Source organism: Hippocampus guttulatus, chromosome 12, assembly GCF_054856545.1.
Source record: "Hippocampus guttulatus isolate MCC_2025c chromosome 12, RoL_Hgut_1.0, whole genome shotgun sequence".
Lineage (NCBI taxonomy): Eukaryota > Metazoa > Chordata > Actinopteri > Syngnathiformes > Syngnathidae > Hippocampus > Hippocampus guttulatus.
In genome coordinates, this window is record NC_141272.1 from 17,060,965 (window position 1) to 17,079,229 (window position 18,265).

General features: G+C 42.1%; 1 protein-coding gene across 1 annotated transcript; it reads left to right on the forward strand.

Moving 5' to 3' along the window:
• Window positions 1-1,387: 1,387 nt before the first annotated feature.
• Window positions 1,388-16,318, forward strand: alp3 (alkaline phosphatase 3). Its single transcript, XM_086125029.1, has 11 exons — window positions 1,388-1,457; window positions 3,919-4,035; window positions 4,290-4,405; window positions 7,668-7,842; window positions 8,844-9,016; window positions 9,088-9,228; window positions 9,830-9,899; window positions 10,889-11,023; window positions 12,570-12,761; window positions 15,012-15,128; window positions 15,722-16,318. Exons 1-11 carry the CDS (start codon window positions 1,388-1,390, stop codon window positions 16,039-16,041), a joined length of 1,626 nt encoding a protein of 541 aa, XP_085981155.1. The 3' UTR covers window positions 16,042-16,318.
• Window positions 16,319-18,265: the final 1,947 nt, after the last annotated feature.

Genomic DNA, 18,265 nt, shown 5'->3' on the forward strand with positions numbered 1-18,265 from the left:
GATCCGCTTATCCTCATAAGGGTCGGATGGGGTGCTGGAGCCTATCCCAGCCGTCTGTGGGCAGTAGGTGGGGGACACCCTGAACCGGTTGCCAGCCAATCGCAGGGCACACACAGACGAACAACCATTCATGCTCACACTCACACCTCGGGACAATTTAGAGTGTTCAATCAGCCTGCCGTGCAAGCTGTTGACATTTGCCCTGAGGTCTGAGTGTGAGCGCGGATGGATATTCGTCTACGTTTGCCCTGCAGTTGGTCGGCAACCACTCCAGGGTGTCCCTCCGCCTAAAGCCCGAAGTCGGCTGCGATAGACTCCAACATGCCCGCGACCCTTGTGAGGATAAGCGGTTTAGAAAATGGATGGATGGATGTAGTTCGCAGCTTTCTACAGCCCATCAATTTCCAATCCGCTTTATCCTGACAACGGACGCTGGAGCCTATCCCAACTGTCTTTGGGCAGTAGGCGGGGGACACCCTGAACAGTTGCCAGCCAATCACAGGGCAACAAACAACCATCCGTGCTCACACACACACAGGGACAAGTTAGAGTGTTTATCAGCCTGCCATGCAGGTTTTTGGAATGTGGGAGGAAACCGGAGCACCCTGAGAAAACCGACGCAGGCCCGGGGAGAACATGCAAACTCCACACATAGAGGCCTGAGTCGGGATCGAACCCACAACCTCTGCGCTGTGAGGTCGACGCGCTAACCACTGGCCCACCGGGCCGCCCTGCATTCTATCGCAATATTGCATATTGAGAGCTGATCTAATATTGTGTATCTTGTAATTATAAGGCAGGGCTGCTCTGCACGACTGAAAATTCCATATACAACATTAGCAATATTTTCAAAATTGAGTTTAGGGTGGGCAAGTGGTTCAGGGAGTGCATGCATTTTCCCTCATCGCTTTTTTATACTGCTCTTGTATTAGATCTCATTATGCTGTAGTGTGCGGGCATATGTAGTTTGTAAGAGCAAATGGACTTTCTGTCACTTACATAATCAGAGGCTGTGTTATCAGTCAATACTTAACTGATAGCAGTACAGATGCATGTCACACACACACACACACACAGACAAAGTGAACAAACATTTGCACACACTGATTCTTATAAAATAAAAATATTGCCATTGTTAATATTTGAACTTTTGTCGATAAGTTAATAAAAAGTCAGCTTGCTATGAAAAGTTAATCACTTGTTGTCCACTCCCAAGACAACACAACTACTGCACTCTTGTGTCATAAATGAATGAGAGGCCCAAGGGTCATTTATGACATGCTGTTAAAAATGACATCACAAGTGATGGGACGCCATAAGCGATAGTTGTACCCAGAGGGCATCTTGGAGAAGCTTAGACGATCAATCCTTCAGCCACAGCAAAGCCATGGAACCTTCAAAAGTGTCCATGTTGGCTCTTTTCCTACTTGTAGTCTTTGGAACAACTGCAGCCAAAGGTAAGACTTTGAAAACTTTCTTCCCTTAAAAGTCACTCAAGATAAAATCTTTAAGCTTTCAATCTATCCAAAAGAGAAATCATACAGGCAGCAAATGTTTTAGTTATCTTATGGGCTCAAAACATTCATTCTTTACTCTTTGCAAATGATTTCCGACTTCAGCATTGGGTTTTTTTTGTTGTTGTTTTTTTTTGGGGGGGGGGGGGTTCAACTGCTTTTATTCATGCACATGCAGAGCAAGTCATACAAAGTGACAGTGGCTGCGAAGGTCAATTCAAAATGAATTTAGATATTTGTTTCAAAATATATTATACATGTTTGAAGATAACTGCTGAAAATATGGGAAAAGACCGAGAACTACTGTATGTCAGGGACTGAATTGACCGTCAGTGTGTGAAATGCGGTCTTACACTGTTGAGGCAGCTTTCAAGCACCTTGTTGCAAGGTTATTATCGTTTCAAAAAAACCTCATGAAATAAATAAAACAAAAACAATGTCAATGACCAAATAAATAACGAAAAAAGCAAGTGCAACGACATCTCACAGTTATAAAACTCCCATTATCGTGACTGTCCTTCATTTTTGTCTTTTTCAATTAATATTTTGCATGCGCGTTCAGGGTTCATTCTGAATGTATTTCTTTCAGTATTGTTGTATGCCTGTACAGAAGACGGAAATTCAGAGTTGGAGTTCACATAAATTTATTACACAATACTTGTTCACTTTTTCAAAAAAGATTGCACCACACAAATAATCCCTATGTTAAATAAAACTAGTACTAAAACTAATAACAACTAAACTATAAACAAAGCATTTTTTGAAAAAAATTTAAATGAATACAAACTAACAAAACTGCTCTAAAAACGTATTCAAATGAACCGAATTTAAAAAAAATCTAACTGAAATCAAAACTACCGCTATATATAATAAAAAAATCAAAAACTACGATAACTCTGCCTGGTTATCAATCGTGAGCATGTGCATGACAGGCAAAAGGCAAAAGAGTGGGATGGGAGGAATGAAAAAAAAAATTCTTGACAATTAGTGTGTGGACTGGGACATCGGCAAGCTGTGGGCGCTTTAGAGCGCTTCGTTGTCACAGCATTGAAAAGCCCTTGCAATGAGCCGCGGTGACATAAATTGCAGCCACAGAAGACATGAAGTGGATATTTTCACAGCTTAAATATGGAGCCATTTGGAAGCAGGCCTCATTTTTCCATGTTCTCGTCAAGGTATTTGACAGACAGTTGACAACTAATTTGTTTGAGCGCATTGAGCAGATATGCCCACAACATTCGAGAGTGGAGAGAATGGTTAGATTTTTTTGCAATGATATTGGAAACCTCATTTTATAAACACGATCAGTTTTTTTTAAATCATTCAAATTTGGCAGGATTATTAACAACAGTCTTATCCCTGTCAGATTTAGAAGACATTTCTTTTCACTTTACAAGGACTTGCATGCCATGGTAAATACATTTTCTGAAAACAAGCTTTGTATTGTCATCTTTCATGACAGCTTGATATCTTTCGCTCTGAGCAAGATTTCTCTTCCCGTATTTATCCTTTGCCGAAGCCTGAACACGTTCAGTCTGTTTCAAAGCATTTTATATTGGTGCCTCAGATCTGACTTCTGGCCGGCTTGGCGGTCGACTGGTTCGCACATCGTCCTCACAGTGCAGAGGTGCAGGGAGTTCTCCCCATCTGTGCCTGCGTGGGTTTTCTCCGGGTGCTCCGGTTTCCTCCCACATTCGAAAAACATGCATGGCAGGCTGATTGATCACTCTAAATTGTCCCTAGGTGTTAGTGTGAGCGTGGATGGTTGTTTGTCTGTGTGTGCCTTGCGATTGGCTGGCAACCAATTCAGGGTGTCCCCCGCATTACTGCCCGAAGACGGCTGGGATAGGCTTCAGCATGCCCCGCGACCCTTGTCAGGATAAGAAGATCTATCAGAAAATAGATGGATGGATGGAGGTCTGACTTCTTTTAAAAGCCGTAAATTTTTATTGTGCCCACCTCACATTTTGTTATCCTCTGCTTTTGTTCCGCATCTTCTCTCTTTTCCCTCAATCCTACCACCATCCTTCTCATTATTATCAATTATTCTCTCTCATTAATTCCATTTCATGCCATGTCTGTGTTACATGTGCAACCCTGGTGGATTGTTGTTGTGAACAGCGGTACCTGAAACCGTCTCTGGGCATGATGGTTTAGTCGATAAGAGGCCACAAGAGTGATGTCAGATAGACCAACCCGAATTGTACATCCACGTCAGCAAGGCCTGGAGAAGGAGCAATCCACTCAGTTTATTTGTTGATCTTTGTCTCGTCTGAGCCATTATTCTGAGATTCATCCGCTGTGGCATTCTCTTCAAAGTACCATGTTTTTCAGTCTGTATTTTTCATGAAAGAGATATGATTTGTGACCGAAACTAATCTGATTCACTCGTCTCACTACACAGTTGAAGAGGCAAACCCAGAGTTCTGGAGATCACAGGCAAAGAAGACGTTGCAAACAGCTTTGAACAGAAAGCACAACACCAACGTGGCCAAAAACATTCTGTTTTTCCTCGGAGATGGTAGGTGGCGGTATGCAAATTGGGCAAAAGTCCAAAAACGATGTTTCGCAAGGCATCTGGTTCGAATTCATCCAGTGAGACGATGTCTCCTAAATTGGAAAAAAAACTAGACTAAAATCACGTAAAATGCAATGATAAAAAGAAATGGATTATTATGACTGTCTTCCTTCTTTTTTTTTTCTTTTTCTTTTTGTCAGCGTTGTTGTCCAAAATGACCTCACGAGAAAGTTTGCATGTATGCGTGTTCACATTAGGTATGGGAATCACAACCTACACAGCAGCTCGTATCCTCAAGGGACAACTGCAGAACCATACAGGAGAGGAGACTGTGATGACCATGGACACCTTCCCCTACGTGGGCTTGGCTAAGGTAACACACACACACACATACACAAATACCAAGTTAATTCTATTCATATGATGTATTGTATACTGTACTCCGATCACGCATTTGTCTCTAAGGATTGTACTCCATCCTGAACAGTTTTTGGCTTCCTTAAGCCTTCAAGCCTCAATTGATCATGAATGTGATAAACGCCAAGGCCATAAATCTGTTGTTTGAGAGCAAATCTAATTAATAAAAAATCCTCACTGGCCACAATATGAAATGCATCAAGACAAACAAAAGAGTCATGCTTAGAGTTTTACTTTTCAAAAAATGACTTGAACCCTTTGATGCACTCTGTAACCTGATAAGATAAGATAAGATAAGATATCTTTTATTTGTCCCGCAATGGGGAAATTACAATCAGAATTCAGAAAGGAAAAACGCTGGGTAGGGAGAGGGAAAAAAAACCCACGCTCGAACTATCCTCTTCCGAGGATAATTTAAGTCCAGGATAAAAAAGACCCTAGCACATGAATAAGCATTAGACAGTTACAACAAGACATAACATGTATAAGGGGGGGGGGGGGTGAATGGGAAGGGGGGGGGGGGGGTAACCGCGACGCGGCTGACGATGACCAACCGCACGGTCACCGTTGCGCTCCGCATCATCGAACCACGTCACGGGGGAAAAAGAATCGGAGCGATGAAGACGGTGATAACAAGGATGTGTATGCGCGTGTGGTTGTCCAGTTGTGTATGTGTATGCGTGTACAGGTCATAGCTGCTTCGTCGAGGTCTGCTCATCATGAAGACAGTCCCGGCTTATCAGTCCATGGCCGAGAAGGAGGGGGGTTGGTGGTGGGGGGCCCTAGACTCCATGCGTATATCCATCCAGGGGAAAGGCCAGATAGCGTTGTTTGTTTTGGAGAGACGGCCGCCAACAATTCCAGACAGCCTTGAGTCCTTGGTCTGTATCTCTCACTGGCGCCGATCAGCCAATCCTCAATTCCTTTTCGAAGCGAAAATTCCGTCTCCATGGTATTATCGATCGCGCGGAGTCACTCCAAACCGCAACAATATCGCGGTTGAGCTCAGTCACCGCTTGAGTCTGAGTGTTGGACATTCGCGCCAAGCCATCCAGAGTGACCGGCAGCTTCTTCACTTCCAATAGAGCTGCTCCCGTCGGTTGAATTTTGCGATAGAACAGCAAGCTGCCAACACCAAACAGCAGCATAGCTGTTATCAAAAGGCCAATAATGTAGATGTCTTCCACGTCCTCCACGGACAGTACTGTCAGGCACACCGGTCTCCACTTTCTCCATGGATCCAGGGCGTATCCGGCAGCAAGTGTCCCCGGAGGGCAAGCAGGCTCCCCACTGCCCGCTCTTTCCGTCGAAAAAATGTTGTCGATTACATCGAGAGACCAGCCAACTAATTCCATGGTTAGTTCTTCGGATGAAAACACGGTAGGAGGCTAGGGAAAAAGTTGGACAAAAAGACAGCACAAGAAGACTAAGTGGCGAGCAGGGGGGGAAAAAAAAGGTGGGGGGGGGGGGCAGGGAGCAGAGCAGAAGCGTCCGCCTTCGTCGAGAGCCAAGCAGAAAGAGCATGCTAAGCTATCCACTGTGGTCCCCGCTGTTCCTGAAAGCGTTAAAAACCACCAACACCAAAACATATTTGATTCACCTTTCACTATTAGTAATTCATTCTGAACTGTTGCTAGTTCAGTTAATTGGGCCAAGATGTAACTTTCAAAGATCGAATGATTTTTATGAAATATTCAGCACTTATATATTTATGAATTCTAGAAGCATGAAAGAAAAAAAAAATTCTACCCATTTTAACGCCACATCAAAAACATTTGCATTACTATAAATCATTGCTTTTTTTATATTTCAAAGTATGGAAATGTTGCTGAAAAGATAAAGTATTTCCATTGTGGATTTTCTTGTTTTGATCTTGTGATAGTGCAACATTAAACTCTTATTTGAGATATACATTATATCACCGGTCTTATTTTTGAGTAATGAATGTTAAATCGATCATGTTATTGTTAAGTTCTGACCGAACCGAACAATGTTTCAGGATTCCAAAGATGCAGGCTCAAACAAAGTGCAATGACAAAAACTATTTATTACAGAAAATTGCACCAACAAAGTATGAACTGAAATGGCTGGTCACAAAGTGCCAGGACAAACAGTTCATGAAAGCAAGAAGCGCTTGCAAAGGTAAGGTTCAAAAGAAGACAGAGAAGACTCAAACGAAATATCAGAAAGTGCAATTACATGAAAACAAAGAGCAATACTGGAAGAACAAAAATACAAACAAGACCTATGAACAAAATGAAAGCGACTATGAGTGGTATCGAGTGGTCTAGAAAATCACACGTGGGGCACAACAGCAAGCAAGGTCAAGAATCCAACAAGGGGTTGCACAGGTCAGAGTCCTTAAACACACAGCCAAGCTTGATGGCGAAATTTGCACCTGCTGGGGCGGCCTGGTGGGCCAGTGGTTAGTCGACCTCATAGTGCAGAGGTATCGGGTTCGATGCCAGCTCCGGCCTCCCTGTGTGGAGTTTGCATGTTCTCCCCTTGCCTGCGTGGGTTTTCAAAAACATGCATGACAGGCTGATTGGACACTCCAAATTGTCCCTAGGTGTGAGTGTGAGTGCGGATGGTTGTTCGTCTCTGTGTGCCCTGTGATTGGCTGGCAACCAGTTCAGGGTGTCCCCCGCCTACTGCCCGAAGACAGCTGGGACAGGCTCCAGCACCCCCCGCGACCCGTGTGAGGTTAAGCGGATCGGAAAATGGATGGGTGGATGCATCAACTGGAGGGAAAACACCTTTCACTCGAGCTGGAGCTGAAACCCAATTAAGGCAAAACATGACACTAATCAGAAATTGTCATTTCAGTATCGGTACCCTAACCGGTAATAAAGTAAAAATCATCAATCCTTTTTTAGACCATGTTAAGCCAACCAGTGACATTTACAACTGATTTGCTATGAAATTAGGTGATGTCAATTTTTTCCATAAGGACTCAAGTGGCAAGATGTGACTTAAAAAAAAAAAAGCTTACATTTTGGAAAGTTTTTGAATTTAGTTTGTTTCTGAATTCTTGTTTGGACGGGTACCGAGTCGACTTGCCATTCCAGAACAACGGCGCATACCATGCCCGCTCCCCACCGCGAGCATAGCTCACCTCAACCAAGATCACGATAAGTTTTTCCTGTCCAATGTACAGTATGCTGAAAACATTGGCTGTCTGTCCGTTCGATTCAAGGTGCTCCTTGTCCTTTGTGCAGACCTACAGTGTGGACTTCCAGATTCCAGATAGTGCTGCCACGGCCACTGCTTATCTGTGTGGGGTGAAAACCAACCTGAACACCATCGGCGTCAGTGCAGCAGCTCGAAATGGCGTTTGTAAGAGTCAGAAGGGCAATGAAGTCACCTCCATCTTGAAGTGGGCCAAAGATGCGGGTGAGGAGTCAAAGAAAATGACAATTACCGTATAAGCGCTGTAAATTTATGCTTAAATTAAAAAGAAAACGTTGGGCTTGCGGGTTACATGTGCAAGATAATGCGCTCCACAGAAAAACACTTTCATTCTTATCATGTTTCTATGCTGTTGGCAGCCGTACTTATCTTAGGACACACACATATACACACACACACACACACACTGGCACAGCACTAGTGTAATATATTACTAATATTAACATTTGTTGTTTTATTTATCAGAGCAGAATCCCAGGTCCTGCATAAAGGCACACTCACTGGCCACAACATTGTGTTAAAACTGATTCAGCGTTCAAGAAAAGGCCATCTTGAACAGTAATATGTCCCTTTAACTTCTCCAGAGGCTAAATCGCTTTCACCGTAAAAATGTGGACTATAAGTTGTGGCTTTTTCCCCTCCTTAAGTGGTGCTGCTCATTTGGAGATTTTCCCATGAGTTTCATATTTTCATCTCTTCTTAGCTTCTTATGAATACTAGTTGTATTTGTTATTATTCTTTAAAGAGATCCATGTTGAAGCGTTCACCGCTGTTTGTAAATCAAATCTGCGCATGATGAAGCGTTTAGATCAGTACTCAGTTCCTTTGCTCTGGCGCACATTTCCAGCATGCCAAAAACACACTGTCTTATTTTTGCTATGCATATTTTGTTGTTGCACTAACAGTATGTCCGCTTACCTCTGCTTTACTTTGTGCTGTTTCTAGTTGTTTCTTAATAAGTTTGGCCGTTTTTGTTTTCTCTGGGATGTATTCCGCATGCTGTGTTAAAATCGGCAGGCAGATAATAAATAGTTCTGCAATTTGATCATGCTCTGTTTATTCAGCCATTGAAAAAAAATCCCCTGTCTTAATGCTAACATACAACGGGAACCGCCATAATTGGGCTAACATAAATTCAGCAATACCTTTGTGGTTTAAGCCATCGGTAGCAGCGGTAGACAATCAACTCTACCGACTATTTTTAGGCAAGTCTGTCGGCATTGTGACAACCACACGGGTCCAGCATGCTACGCCAGCCACCAGCTACGCCCACAGTGCCAGCAGGAAGTGGTACAGCGACGCCGACATGCCTGCCGCTGCCAAGAGGGACGGATGCACTGACATTGCATCTCAACTGCTCAATAACACAGATATAGATGTGAGACGAAGATTCCAAACATTTGATTCGGTGACATGCTAACCTGCTTAATGGAGTGGACATGCTTGCAGGTGATCATTGGTGGCGGGAGAAAGTACATGACCCCCAGGGGCACCAAGGACCCAGAATACCCCAAGGACTACTCATCCAGAGGTAAAAGACAAGACAAACGCAACCTCATCAGTGAATGGCTGAACCAGAAGACGGGCAAGGTAATTCATCACCTACTCGTGTGTGGACTGATACTGAAATATGGATACCGCATGTTTTTAATACATGGGTTTTTTTATGTCTTGAATTTACTTGAAAAAATCACATTTTTATTTTTCACTAATGAAGGGTTCGGTGAATGTGCATATGAACTGGTTGGGTTCGGTAGATCTAAGAAGGTTAAGAAACACTGATCTAAAGTAACAATGTTAGCTGTAGCTGGAAAAAAAATTGCATTTTATGTCTGAAGTATATCTACTATTATTGACAACCAATCTAATTTGTTTTAACTGTTGAATGAATGTTTGAGAATGAAGGTATTATTTTTCTGGCAATTTTCAATTTGAGTCACTTTCTCTTCAACCCTTTCATACACCAATAATGACAACATGGAACCTGATAACATGATACGGTAGCCCACTGTAGTGACCTCTGTCCCTGAAAGGGTTAATACAATGTGCATTATGTTTTAAACAACTGTGTATATACATGTGTGTGTGTGTGTGTGTGTGTGTGTGTGTGTGTGTGTGTGTGTGTGTGTGTGTGCGTGTGCGTGTGCGTGCGTGTATGTGCGTGTGTGTGTGTATTGTTTTAATACCATAGGTAGCCCATTACGTATGGAATAAAACAGATTTTGATGCTGTTGACCCAGAAACCACAGATTACCTCATGGGTGAGTTTTTATGTTTGTGATGTTTTATTTGATAGTCTTTTTGACTTTTTTTTTTTTTAATAGAAAGACATTATTTTCAAAATTCAAAAATTCCTAATTTGAAGCAGACACATCACATATCCACAAAGGAGTATAAAGAATTAAAGAAAATTTAAGAATAATAATCAGAAAAATCTAATGAAGGGAAGGAAAGCCCACATTTTATTGCATTGATTTTTTTTGTTTTGTTTTTTGTTAAGACTTCTAGAAAAAAAAGGGTAAAGTTGCAAAGTCACTGATGGCATGTGGGAACATACGCCTGACTTTGGTGCATCCAGCACGGATTCGGGTGACACTCAGTGACAGAGTGAATGGTTCCTCGTGTCAATGTGTGTGCCCTGAGACTGACTGATGACCAGTTCAGGGTGGAGTCCGCCTGTCACCTCAAATCAGCTTTGATGCAGTCCAGCACATACCCACAACACTAAACGGGATAAGTGGCACTGAAAATGGATGGATGGAATGTTAATCGTTCATAAAACAATCTTGCCAAATTAATCTTTGATGTGAGTTTCACAACTTCCAGTCCGAGGGAATGGATTAAACGGTGAAGAGGAAAGAAAGACAAAGCGAGACAATGGGTCGAGAGATGCAAGGACTTCTGTAGGTTAATCCACCATCACCTGAGAGAAATATTTGTCTCATTATTTGAATCCTCTCACAGCTTGTTATAGACAATGTTGGCAGATTGGTGACAGCTCCATACAATATAAAGAGCCAAGGCAGGTCACACAGATGTATGATCCCAAGATAGCTGCATTTAGACTTGCTGTTATTCAGTTAAATCCTGAAAAGTTAGAAAGTGTGAAGGGGTGAATTGAGCCATGCTGGCTGGTCTGTCGTATGTCCTCCTGTGGTGACAGAGAAGGAGCGAATGATTTTTAGCTGCACTTCAATTACAGACACCATTGACCGCATTGTCCCGCTGGTCTGCTTCTTTTCTCACTCAGCTCTGTTTGAACCTGGTGATCTGCGATACGAAGCTCAGAGGGACCCCAGCATGGACCCATCCATCATCGAGACCACGGAAAAAGCAGTCCGCATCCTTAGGAAAAACCCGCAAGGCTTCTTTCTTTTAGTGGAAGGTGAGGACAGGCAGTCCACGCCCCCCTCTGATTCATCCCACCGCTTCATCAGGCAGGCAACGTTTGACTAATGTCATCCCCAAGGAGGCGCTTTGCTAAAAATAGGAAGTAGCATGTGTTTGCACCTGCTGGATCAATCCATCTATTGATCTTATAATGGTCACTAAGGGCCTTGCTGTAATGTATGTTTTCTAAAACATCAATATGGCTTTTGCATTTATATATGAACAACACATCCACTCATTTAAGAATTGAAGGTCTTTTTTTTTTGTTGTGCATAACCTCCTTGAATCCACAGTATAATCGTGTACCTGGGGTGGTTGCAGTGACTTGCAAATGTACACTTGCGTTCAACTCAATTACCGTATTTTCGATACAATAAGGTGCACCTAGAAGCATTCAATTTTGTCAAAAGTGTACAATCCGATGCGCCGTATATAGGGATCAATATTCTGAGTTCTTGGACATATTATTTTAAATGTTCTAGAAAGTGCTTTGTTACAGCTGCAGCGATTGTGAAAGCTCCATTTAAATAAAGCTATATTGTATTGAATTGTATTCCATTAGCGTAGCTCCATCTAGTGGATGCATAATGCAACCGCAGCCACTACTGTAGCGTCTATTCTATGCGCCTTATATGGTGTGCCCTATATATAAAAACTGTTTTAAAATTGGCCATTCAATGAAGGTGCGCCTTATACGCCGAGGCGCCTTATAGTGCAGAACATACGGTCATTTGTTGGGACGTGTGACAGTCTGTGTGCATTGTATGTGTGCAGTGTGTGTGTGTGCAGTGTGTGTGCACGCTGACTGACTGTGTGCCCTCTCACGGAAACTTCCCCAAACCTCCTAATCCAACTCTCTTTTTAATCTGACGCGGGCGCCTGGGGACTTCATGGTGCTACTCAGTCTTCTCACTTTCTTTAAAATAACACAACCATGTATAAATAGAAGCAGCCATAGAGTTCAGCCGTTGCTGTCCTCCGCCTAATGAGAAGTGGAGAAAAGAGAGTAAAATGGTCAATTCTGAAAAGACACAGGTGAACATAAAAATATACATTTTTTAAAATCACCTTAAATTTACTTGGTAACATATATATTCACTCATTCTTCTTTTACTATTGGCCTGTCCTTATAGGGGTCAAAAGAAGAAATGCATCCGTATTTTAGCAAGTAAATGAAATTTGGATTTTGATTTTCATTTATGTCTTTTTGAAGTACAAATACACGTAATGCACAAAAGTGTGTCACTGTTGTATGGCTGCCATTATTGGTGCTCATTATGTGGTGTTCTGAGGTCAGGAAACGCACTGCACCATAGTGGACAAAATAGTTTTATCATGACTCTTCTCATCGACATAAATCATTTTATGTAACCTTCCTTGAACAACAATAATTGCCTTATTTAGTATTTTTCTCACTGTTGACACTTAAGGTTTTTGTGTATGTGTGTGTGTGTGTGTGTGTGTGTGTGTGTGATATTTGACCATTCAGTCAGCACACTGCTTTAAGCATCAAGTTGACCTTTAACTCTGCCTGTTCTCAGGGGGCCGCATTGACCAGGCCCACCACGACGGCCGAGCGTACATGGCGCTTCACGAAACGGTCGCGTTCGACAACGCCATTGCCAAGGGCCTGGAACTCACCAACGAGGAGGAAACGCTCACAATAGTGATGGCCGACCATTCACATCCAATTACCTTCAATGGATACCCATTTCGAGGGCAAAGTATTCTGGGTAATTTTTCACCTTGGCAAGTAAATGACAAGAAATGAGAAGGAGTCCTGAAGATGAATTATTGGATTGGATTGGATAAACTTAATGGTCAAATGTACTGTATGTGTAACTATGTTGTCTGTGTGGGAAATAGGGAGAACCCCCAAGCACTTTTTACTGACAATAACCTAAGGTGACATTTGGTAATTGTGTGTGTGTGTGTGTGTGTGTGTGTGTAGTGAGATGGCACTCATTGTCTGTCAGTGACTCTCTGCCACCAGTTGCTTGACATTTCCTCTCGTTTGTACAAGCTTCAATTCCAACACGCAGCCAGCGGCCTTTCTATTTTAGTTTCACAATTTGTCTTTGTCTCTCTTCCCTTTTCTCCATTTTTCTGTGGCCATCATTGTTGACGGCTGTCTTTCTTTAACATGATGTTCTCTCAGCTCAACTCACTCCATCAGCCCTCCTGACTTGTTTATCTCCTCTTGGAGCTTCTGTGCTATCGACCTCCCGCTATGCTGTCAAAGCTCTCTTCTCTCTTGTTTACCTCGGGGTTTAAAATCCGTCAGGGAAGCAACGCATTTTCCGAGAGACAGAATTGTATTTTTTAAATCTTTCATCTTGATATCTAAAGGTGAATGATAGCGCTTTACTTTTAATCTTTTTTTCTTGGCTTTACAAGTACGGCTTCAAACAATCATGTCATCAACCCGTTCTTGCGTAAAGTGGATTGATTGTTTCGTGCGGGTAAAAAGTTAGTGAATGCTAATTCTTTTGATGGCGGCGCGAGCACCCGCAGCGGCTCCTCTCTCTCCTGTGGTTGAGAGGAAAGAAATGTCATCTGTGCTGGATTTTGCACAGCGAGCACATTTGACAATAAAGTTGACTTGAACTTCAACAGAAACTGTGTCTTACGTGTAAAGAATTGCATTGAGTTGCTGTGTTACAACAATGTAGGAAGCTTCATTTTTTGAGCTGTCAGTTGTTCCTCTACTTTCCACATTGCAATCTTATGAAATCATACATCATCATCATCAGCCCTCTGAAGCTTATATTGCTTGTTGTTTGCGTTGCACTCTTTGTACTTGCGCTTTCCTGCTCTGTTTCTATTTCACCCTACCTCCTCTTCTTCCTCCTAATCCTAATCTTCCTCCCGGTGGTGTAGCAATGATTAATGTGCTTGTGAAATCCTGTCATCAACAAGGAGACTTGTCGGCCTAATGGCTCATCTGGAGAAAATAATCGTTTAACCCAGCAAGGTTTAGACCTCCGGCAGGACACGAGCGAATCAAAGACCTCATCTGTGGGTGTCAGTGGCGCCTCCAAATTTATTGATTTATTTATATAGGGGGGCCTAGATGGAGGGGCACTTTGAATCTTGGGGTGGCACACCAAAACTGAAAGCGATCATTTCTTCAACTGTAGTAAACCAGCCAGTAGGAAAATATCAAAAAGACTTAAAGGGGAAGTCATCTCGCAACTGTTCTTAAAAAGAATATGTTCTATGCAGCTCCACTCATCTAAACACAAAATAGCCGCCCACTGAGATGGATTAAAAGGGGTGGATTGTGCTGCTTAATTCATATTCCAAAAAGGCAACAAAAATTAGAACGCAATGTTGGACTAGTGAAGGCCCATAAAACATTTCATTGTGAAGAAAATTTTCGTCTTGACGCCCTCTTTAAGGAAATGCCCACTTTTGTAATATTAAATGTTACTAATGATCTAATTTGCACCGACTAATAACAGTACAGTCAACATTTTAAGTTCCACAACCAGTATGTGTTATTGTGTCATGAATATAAAGAGGCATAAAGAGAACATTTATTGTAAACAAAACAATTTCTGGGAAAAGCAGGTACTTGTATATACAAATAAAAGCAAGGACAGACACATTACCTTTATGTAACAATGATTTCCCAACAGGGATGCATAGTCTCATTCTGATTAGCAGGCTATATGTGTAACAAACACTCATATCTTTGCTTCATGTAATACAAAAGTAATTATTACTGTTGGTTGTTATTACTGGGGGTAGCTCCTGTGAGTTAAGGGATGATAAAGGGCGGCTGGCTTGCTTGCCTGGCTGGGCATTTGAAATGAAAAGCATAACTGACGCTACTACGGTTGATACTGGGTTGGCCAGTAAATTTAAAGGTGGGGCCGGGGCCATTAGTGTGTGTGTGTGTGTGTGTGTGTGTGTGTGTGTTTGAGGAGAGTGACACAAATATAAGAAAAGCTGAATAACGGTTCATTTGTGTTTTCCAGGGAAGTCTCCATTGTGGGCCAAAGATATGTTGCCGTACACCACACTGATGTATGGAAATGGACCTGGACACAAAATCATCAATGGCACACGGCCCGACATTCGCAATGTTGACACAAGTAAGATCCATTCCTTGCCTCACAGATGTAGTCAGTGCTTTCCTCCTGATTCTTTCAAGGATAGAAAAGGTGTGTGTGTGTGTGTGTGTGTACACACACACACACACACACACACACACCACAATGACAGTTGCAATCACATGAACTGTGTTTCATTTTCTACAGCTTTGCCTTTTGTTTGAATCCCTGGTGCTCTTTCAATCTCAAATAAGATAAATGGTGGTGACTTCAGCTTTAATTGAAGAGGATTTTTTGGAATCATTTATCTTATTAACCCTTGCATGCACCCTGTAACCTGATAACACGATAAACTGTCCACGGTAGCAACCGCTATCCATGAAAGGGTTCAATAACATTAGGCACTCTTTTGTCTTAATTTGCACTTATCACATTTCCGTTTATAACTCTTATAAATATCAAATAAACAAACTTACCCATACAACAGTGTACTTGTCGATGCATTTATCCCTTGGAGCTAATCCCTAGTTTCTGGTGTATCAGTTTCAACAATAATTTGAACTGCTTCATGCGGTTCCACTGGAGCATCTCTGCTTATTGTGCACGGTTGTATCCTCACACCTTTCTTTCCGCAGAAACTGAAGAATACGTCCAGCTGTCAGCAGTGCCAACAGACTCGGCCACTCACAGTGGAGAGGACGTGGCCGTGCTGGCCCGTGGACCCATGGCTCACCTCTTCCATGGCATCCAAGAGCAAAATTACATTGCTCACGCCATGGCCTATGCCGCCTGTGTGGGGGAAGACCTAAGGCACTGTCGAGGGCAAACCACTCCAGCTTTGGTTCACACCACCTTCGATAATGGCAATAACAGTGCTGGTGAAGCACAAAGCTCAGCCGCATTGATCAGTTGCCTCCTGGGTGGAGCACTGCTGGCCCTTCATGTGCTGATGTAACAAAGATGTCGCTCCAAGTACCACATTTAAAGGGAATGGTCATGGAGGTGGAGTGGGCATTGAACTAATGAACACTTGTAATGTGTCTTGGACTGACTTTGCCATACTGAATATAATATATATAACATACTGGCAATCATGTATTTGTTGAAAAAATGTTTTGGGTTTTTTTTTTCCACCCAGACCATTACCACTTTTTAAAATATAGAATATGTACTCCTCTGTATGGAGACTCACTTTCTTTAATATCAATCAAGTCAAAGGGAGGGTTCTTTGTTTTTCAATGACAATTAAAAAGTGCATTATTTTTGCCACTAGTAGGCTTTGATTAAAAAAAAAAAAAGGCATGTTTGATAAAACGGAGGACCAAGAAGGTAATCCAGTACATGAAGGGCTATTGAAGCTGCTGCTGTTTGGATGACTTTGCCGCGGACAGACCGTTAATACTGCAAAATATTTAAAGACCACCTATTTTTATCTTTGGAAGACAGATGATAGCAATTATTGTGGACATCTGCTGGGGTTAAGAGTTTATTAAGCATGATTTCGATTTGCCTTGCTCTCATTTAGAGGAGAGCCACAGGCCATCATTTTGCTCCATATAATGGGTTCCGCTCTCATCTTTGGCTCATAATCAAGACTCACAGGTCTTTTAGCAAACCAAAAATACGCAAGAATAGGCTGAAAAATAGTCCTATTTTGCCTCGACTTACCTATTTTTAGCCAGGTTTGTCATGAACAAGACCAAATTACTCTATTACCTCATATACAATATGCAATGTAAATATGTCAGAGGCATGCAGTTTTTTAATTTGTAAAAACAACACACACACACACACACATGCACACACATGGATTGAGTAATAGTATAGATTTGTGGAAGCAAATATGAAATTTATTCAATTGTGAGTCAGTCCACAGTTAGAGAGATTGACAACAAATGAAGGAGTTTCGCACTGTTGCGTCTCCCCAAGGAATGGCCGGCCACCAAAAATGATGCCAGCAGTTTAGCACAGAATCCCAAGAGGGGTAAAAAAAATGAACCATAACAACCAAAACAGTGGTCACAAATTGTGTCCATGGGAGGACTCCACGGAGGAAGCCACTGCTGTAAAAAAAAAAAAAAAAAACATTGCTGCACGTTTAATGTTGGCAAAAAGGATCATAAACCCTCCACAGAACGACTGTAAAAATATTTTATGGACTGATGAAACTTAAATTGTTTGAAAGGAACATGTGTAGAGGAAAAATGGAACATCAAAACCTCATCTCCACCAAGAAGCATGGTGGAGGGAGCATCATGGTTTGAGGCTGCACTGCTAACTCAGGGCTCGGACAACTTGCAATTATTTATGGAATAATGAATTCAAAAGTTGATCAGAATGTTTGGCAGGAAAACTTGAGGTGATCTATCTGACAGTTAGAGCTAAAAAGAGGATGGATGCATGCCAATGAGCCAAAGCACAAAAGTAAATGAACTTCAGGATGGTTTCAGAAGAACAAAATTCTGGAAGGACCAAGTCAAAGTCTTTAGATGAACAACATTGAAATGGTGTGGCATGACCTCAAGACAGCGATTCATGCTATACATCCCATGAATCTGGCTGAACTGTAAAGAGGAATTGTCAAAGATTGTTCCTGATCTCCAGCTACAAGAAGCATTTGGTTGACGTAATTGCTGCCAAAGCGAAGAGGGGGCAGCCGGTTACTATATGCTGTGGTTCCGTATCTTATTCCTCCCTGTTCTGTTATTGTTTAAATGCAAACATCATTAAAAATGTAAAAACATATAAATGTCTGGGTGTTTTTAGTCAGAGCGGACACTATTTTTTCATGTGTGATTTTGAAAAAGATCAGATCACATTTGATGGTGATTTTATGCAGAAATGTGAAAAATTCCAAAAGCTTCAGATATCCTTTCATATCGATATAAAATATATTTGTGTGTGTACAGGGGTGCACATAAGCGGTGCACCGGTGGTCATGATCGCTGCGAATTGAATAACGCCCTCCAGTTCAAGTCTGTCTCTGCACTTTCGCAACCTCAATTCAAAGTCAGGTCAGCCGCCACATTTGTTTAGTATTCGTAATACCCTTAAATACTCTTCACCTATTGGATGGCGATGTGGATTTAGGGGTGCATCTGATTGATCAAAGTCAGATAAAAGCACATAATTCCATATGCAACTTGTTGCACGTCTTTGCGATGCACATATTGCACAGG

What these genes read in the sequence shown, in the direction of transcription:
- alp3 (XM_086125029.1), top strand. Translation starts at nt 1,388, where the DNA reads ATGGAACCTTCAAAAGTGTCCATGTTGGCTCTTTTCCTACTTGTAGTC. An exon ending in TGAACCAGAAGACGGGCAAG is followed by an intron (nt 9,229 to 9,829) that starts GTAATTCATCAC and finishes TTAATACCATAG; the next exon opens with GTAGCCCATTACGTATGGAA. An exon ending in CTTCTTTCTTTTAGTGGAAG is followed by an intron (nt 11,024 to 12,569) that starts GTGAGGACAGGC and finishes GCCTGTTCTCAG; the next exon opens with GGGGCCGCATTGACCAGGCC.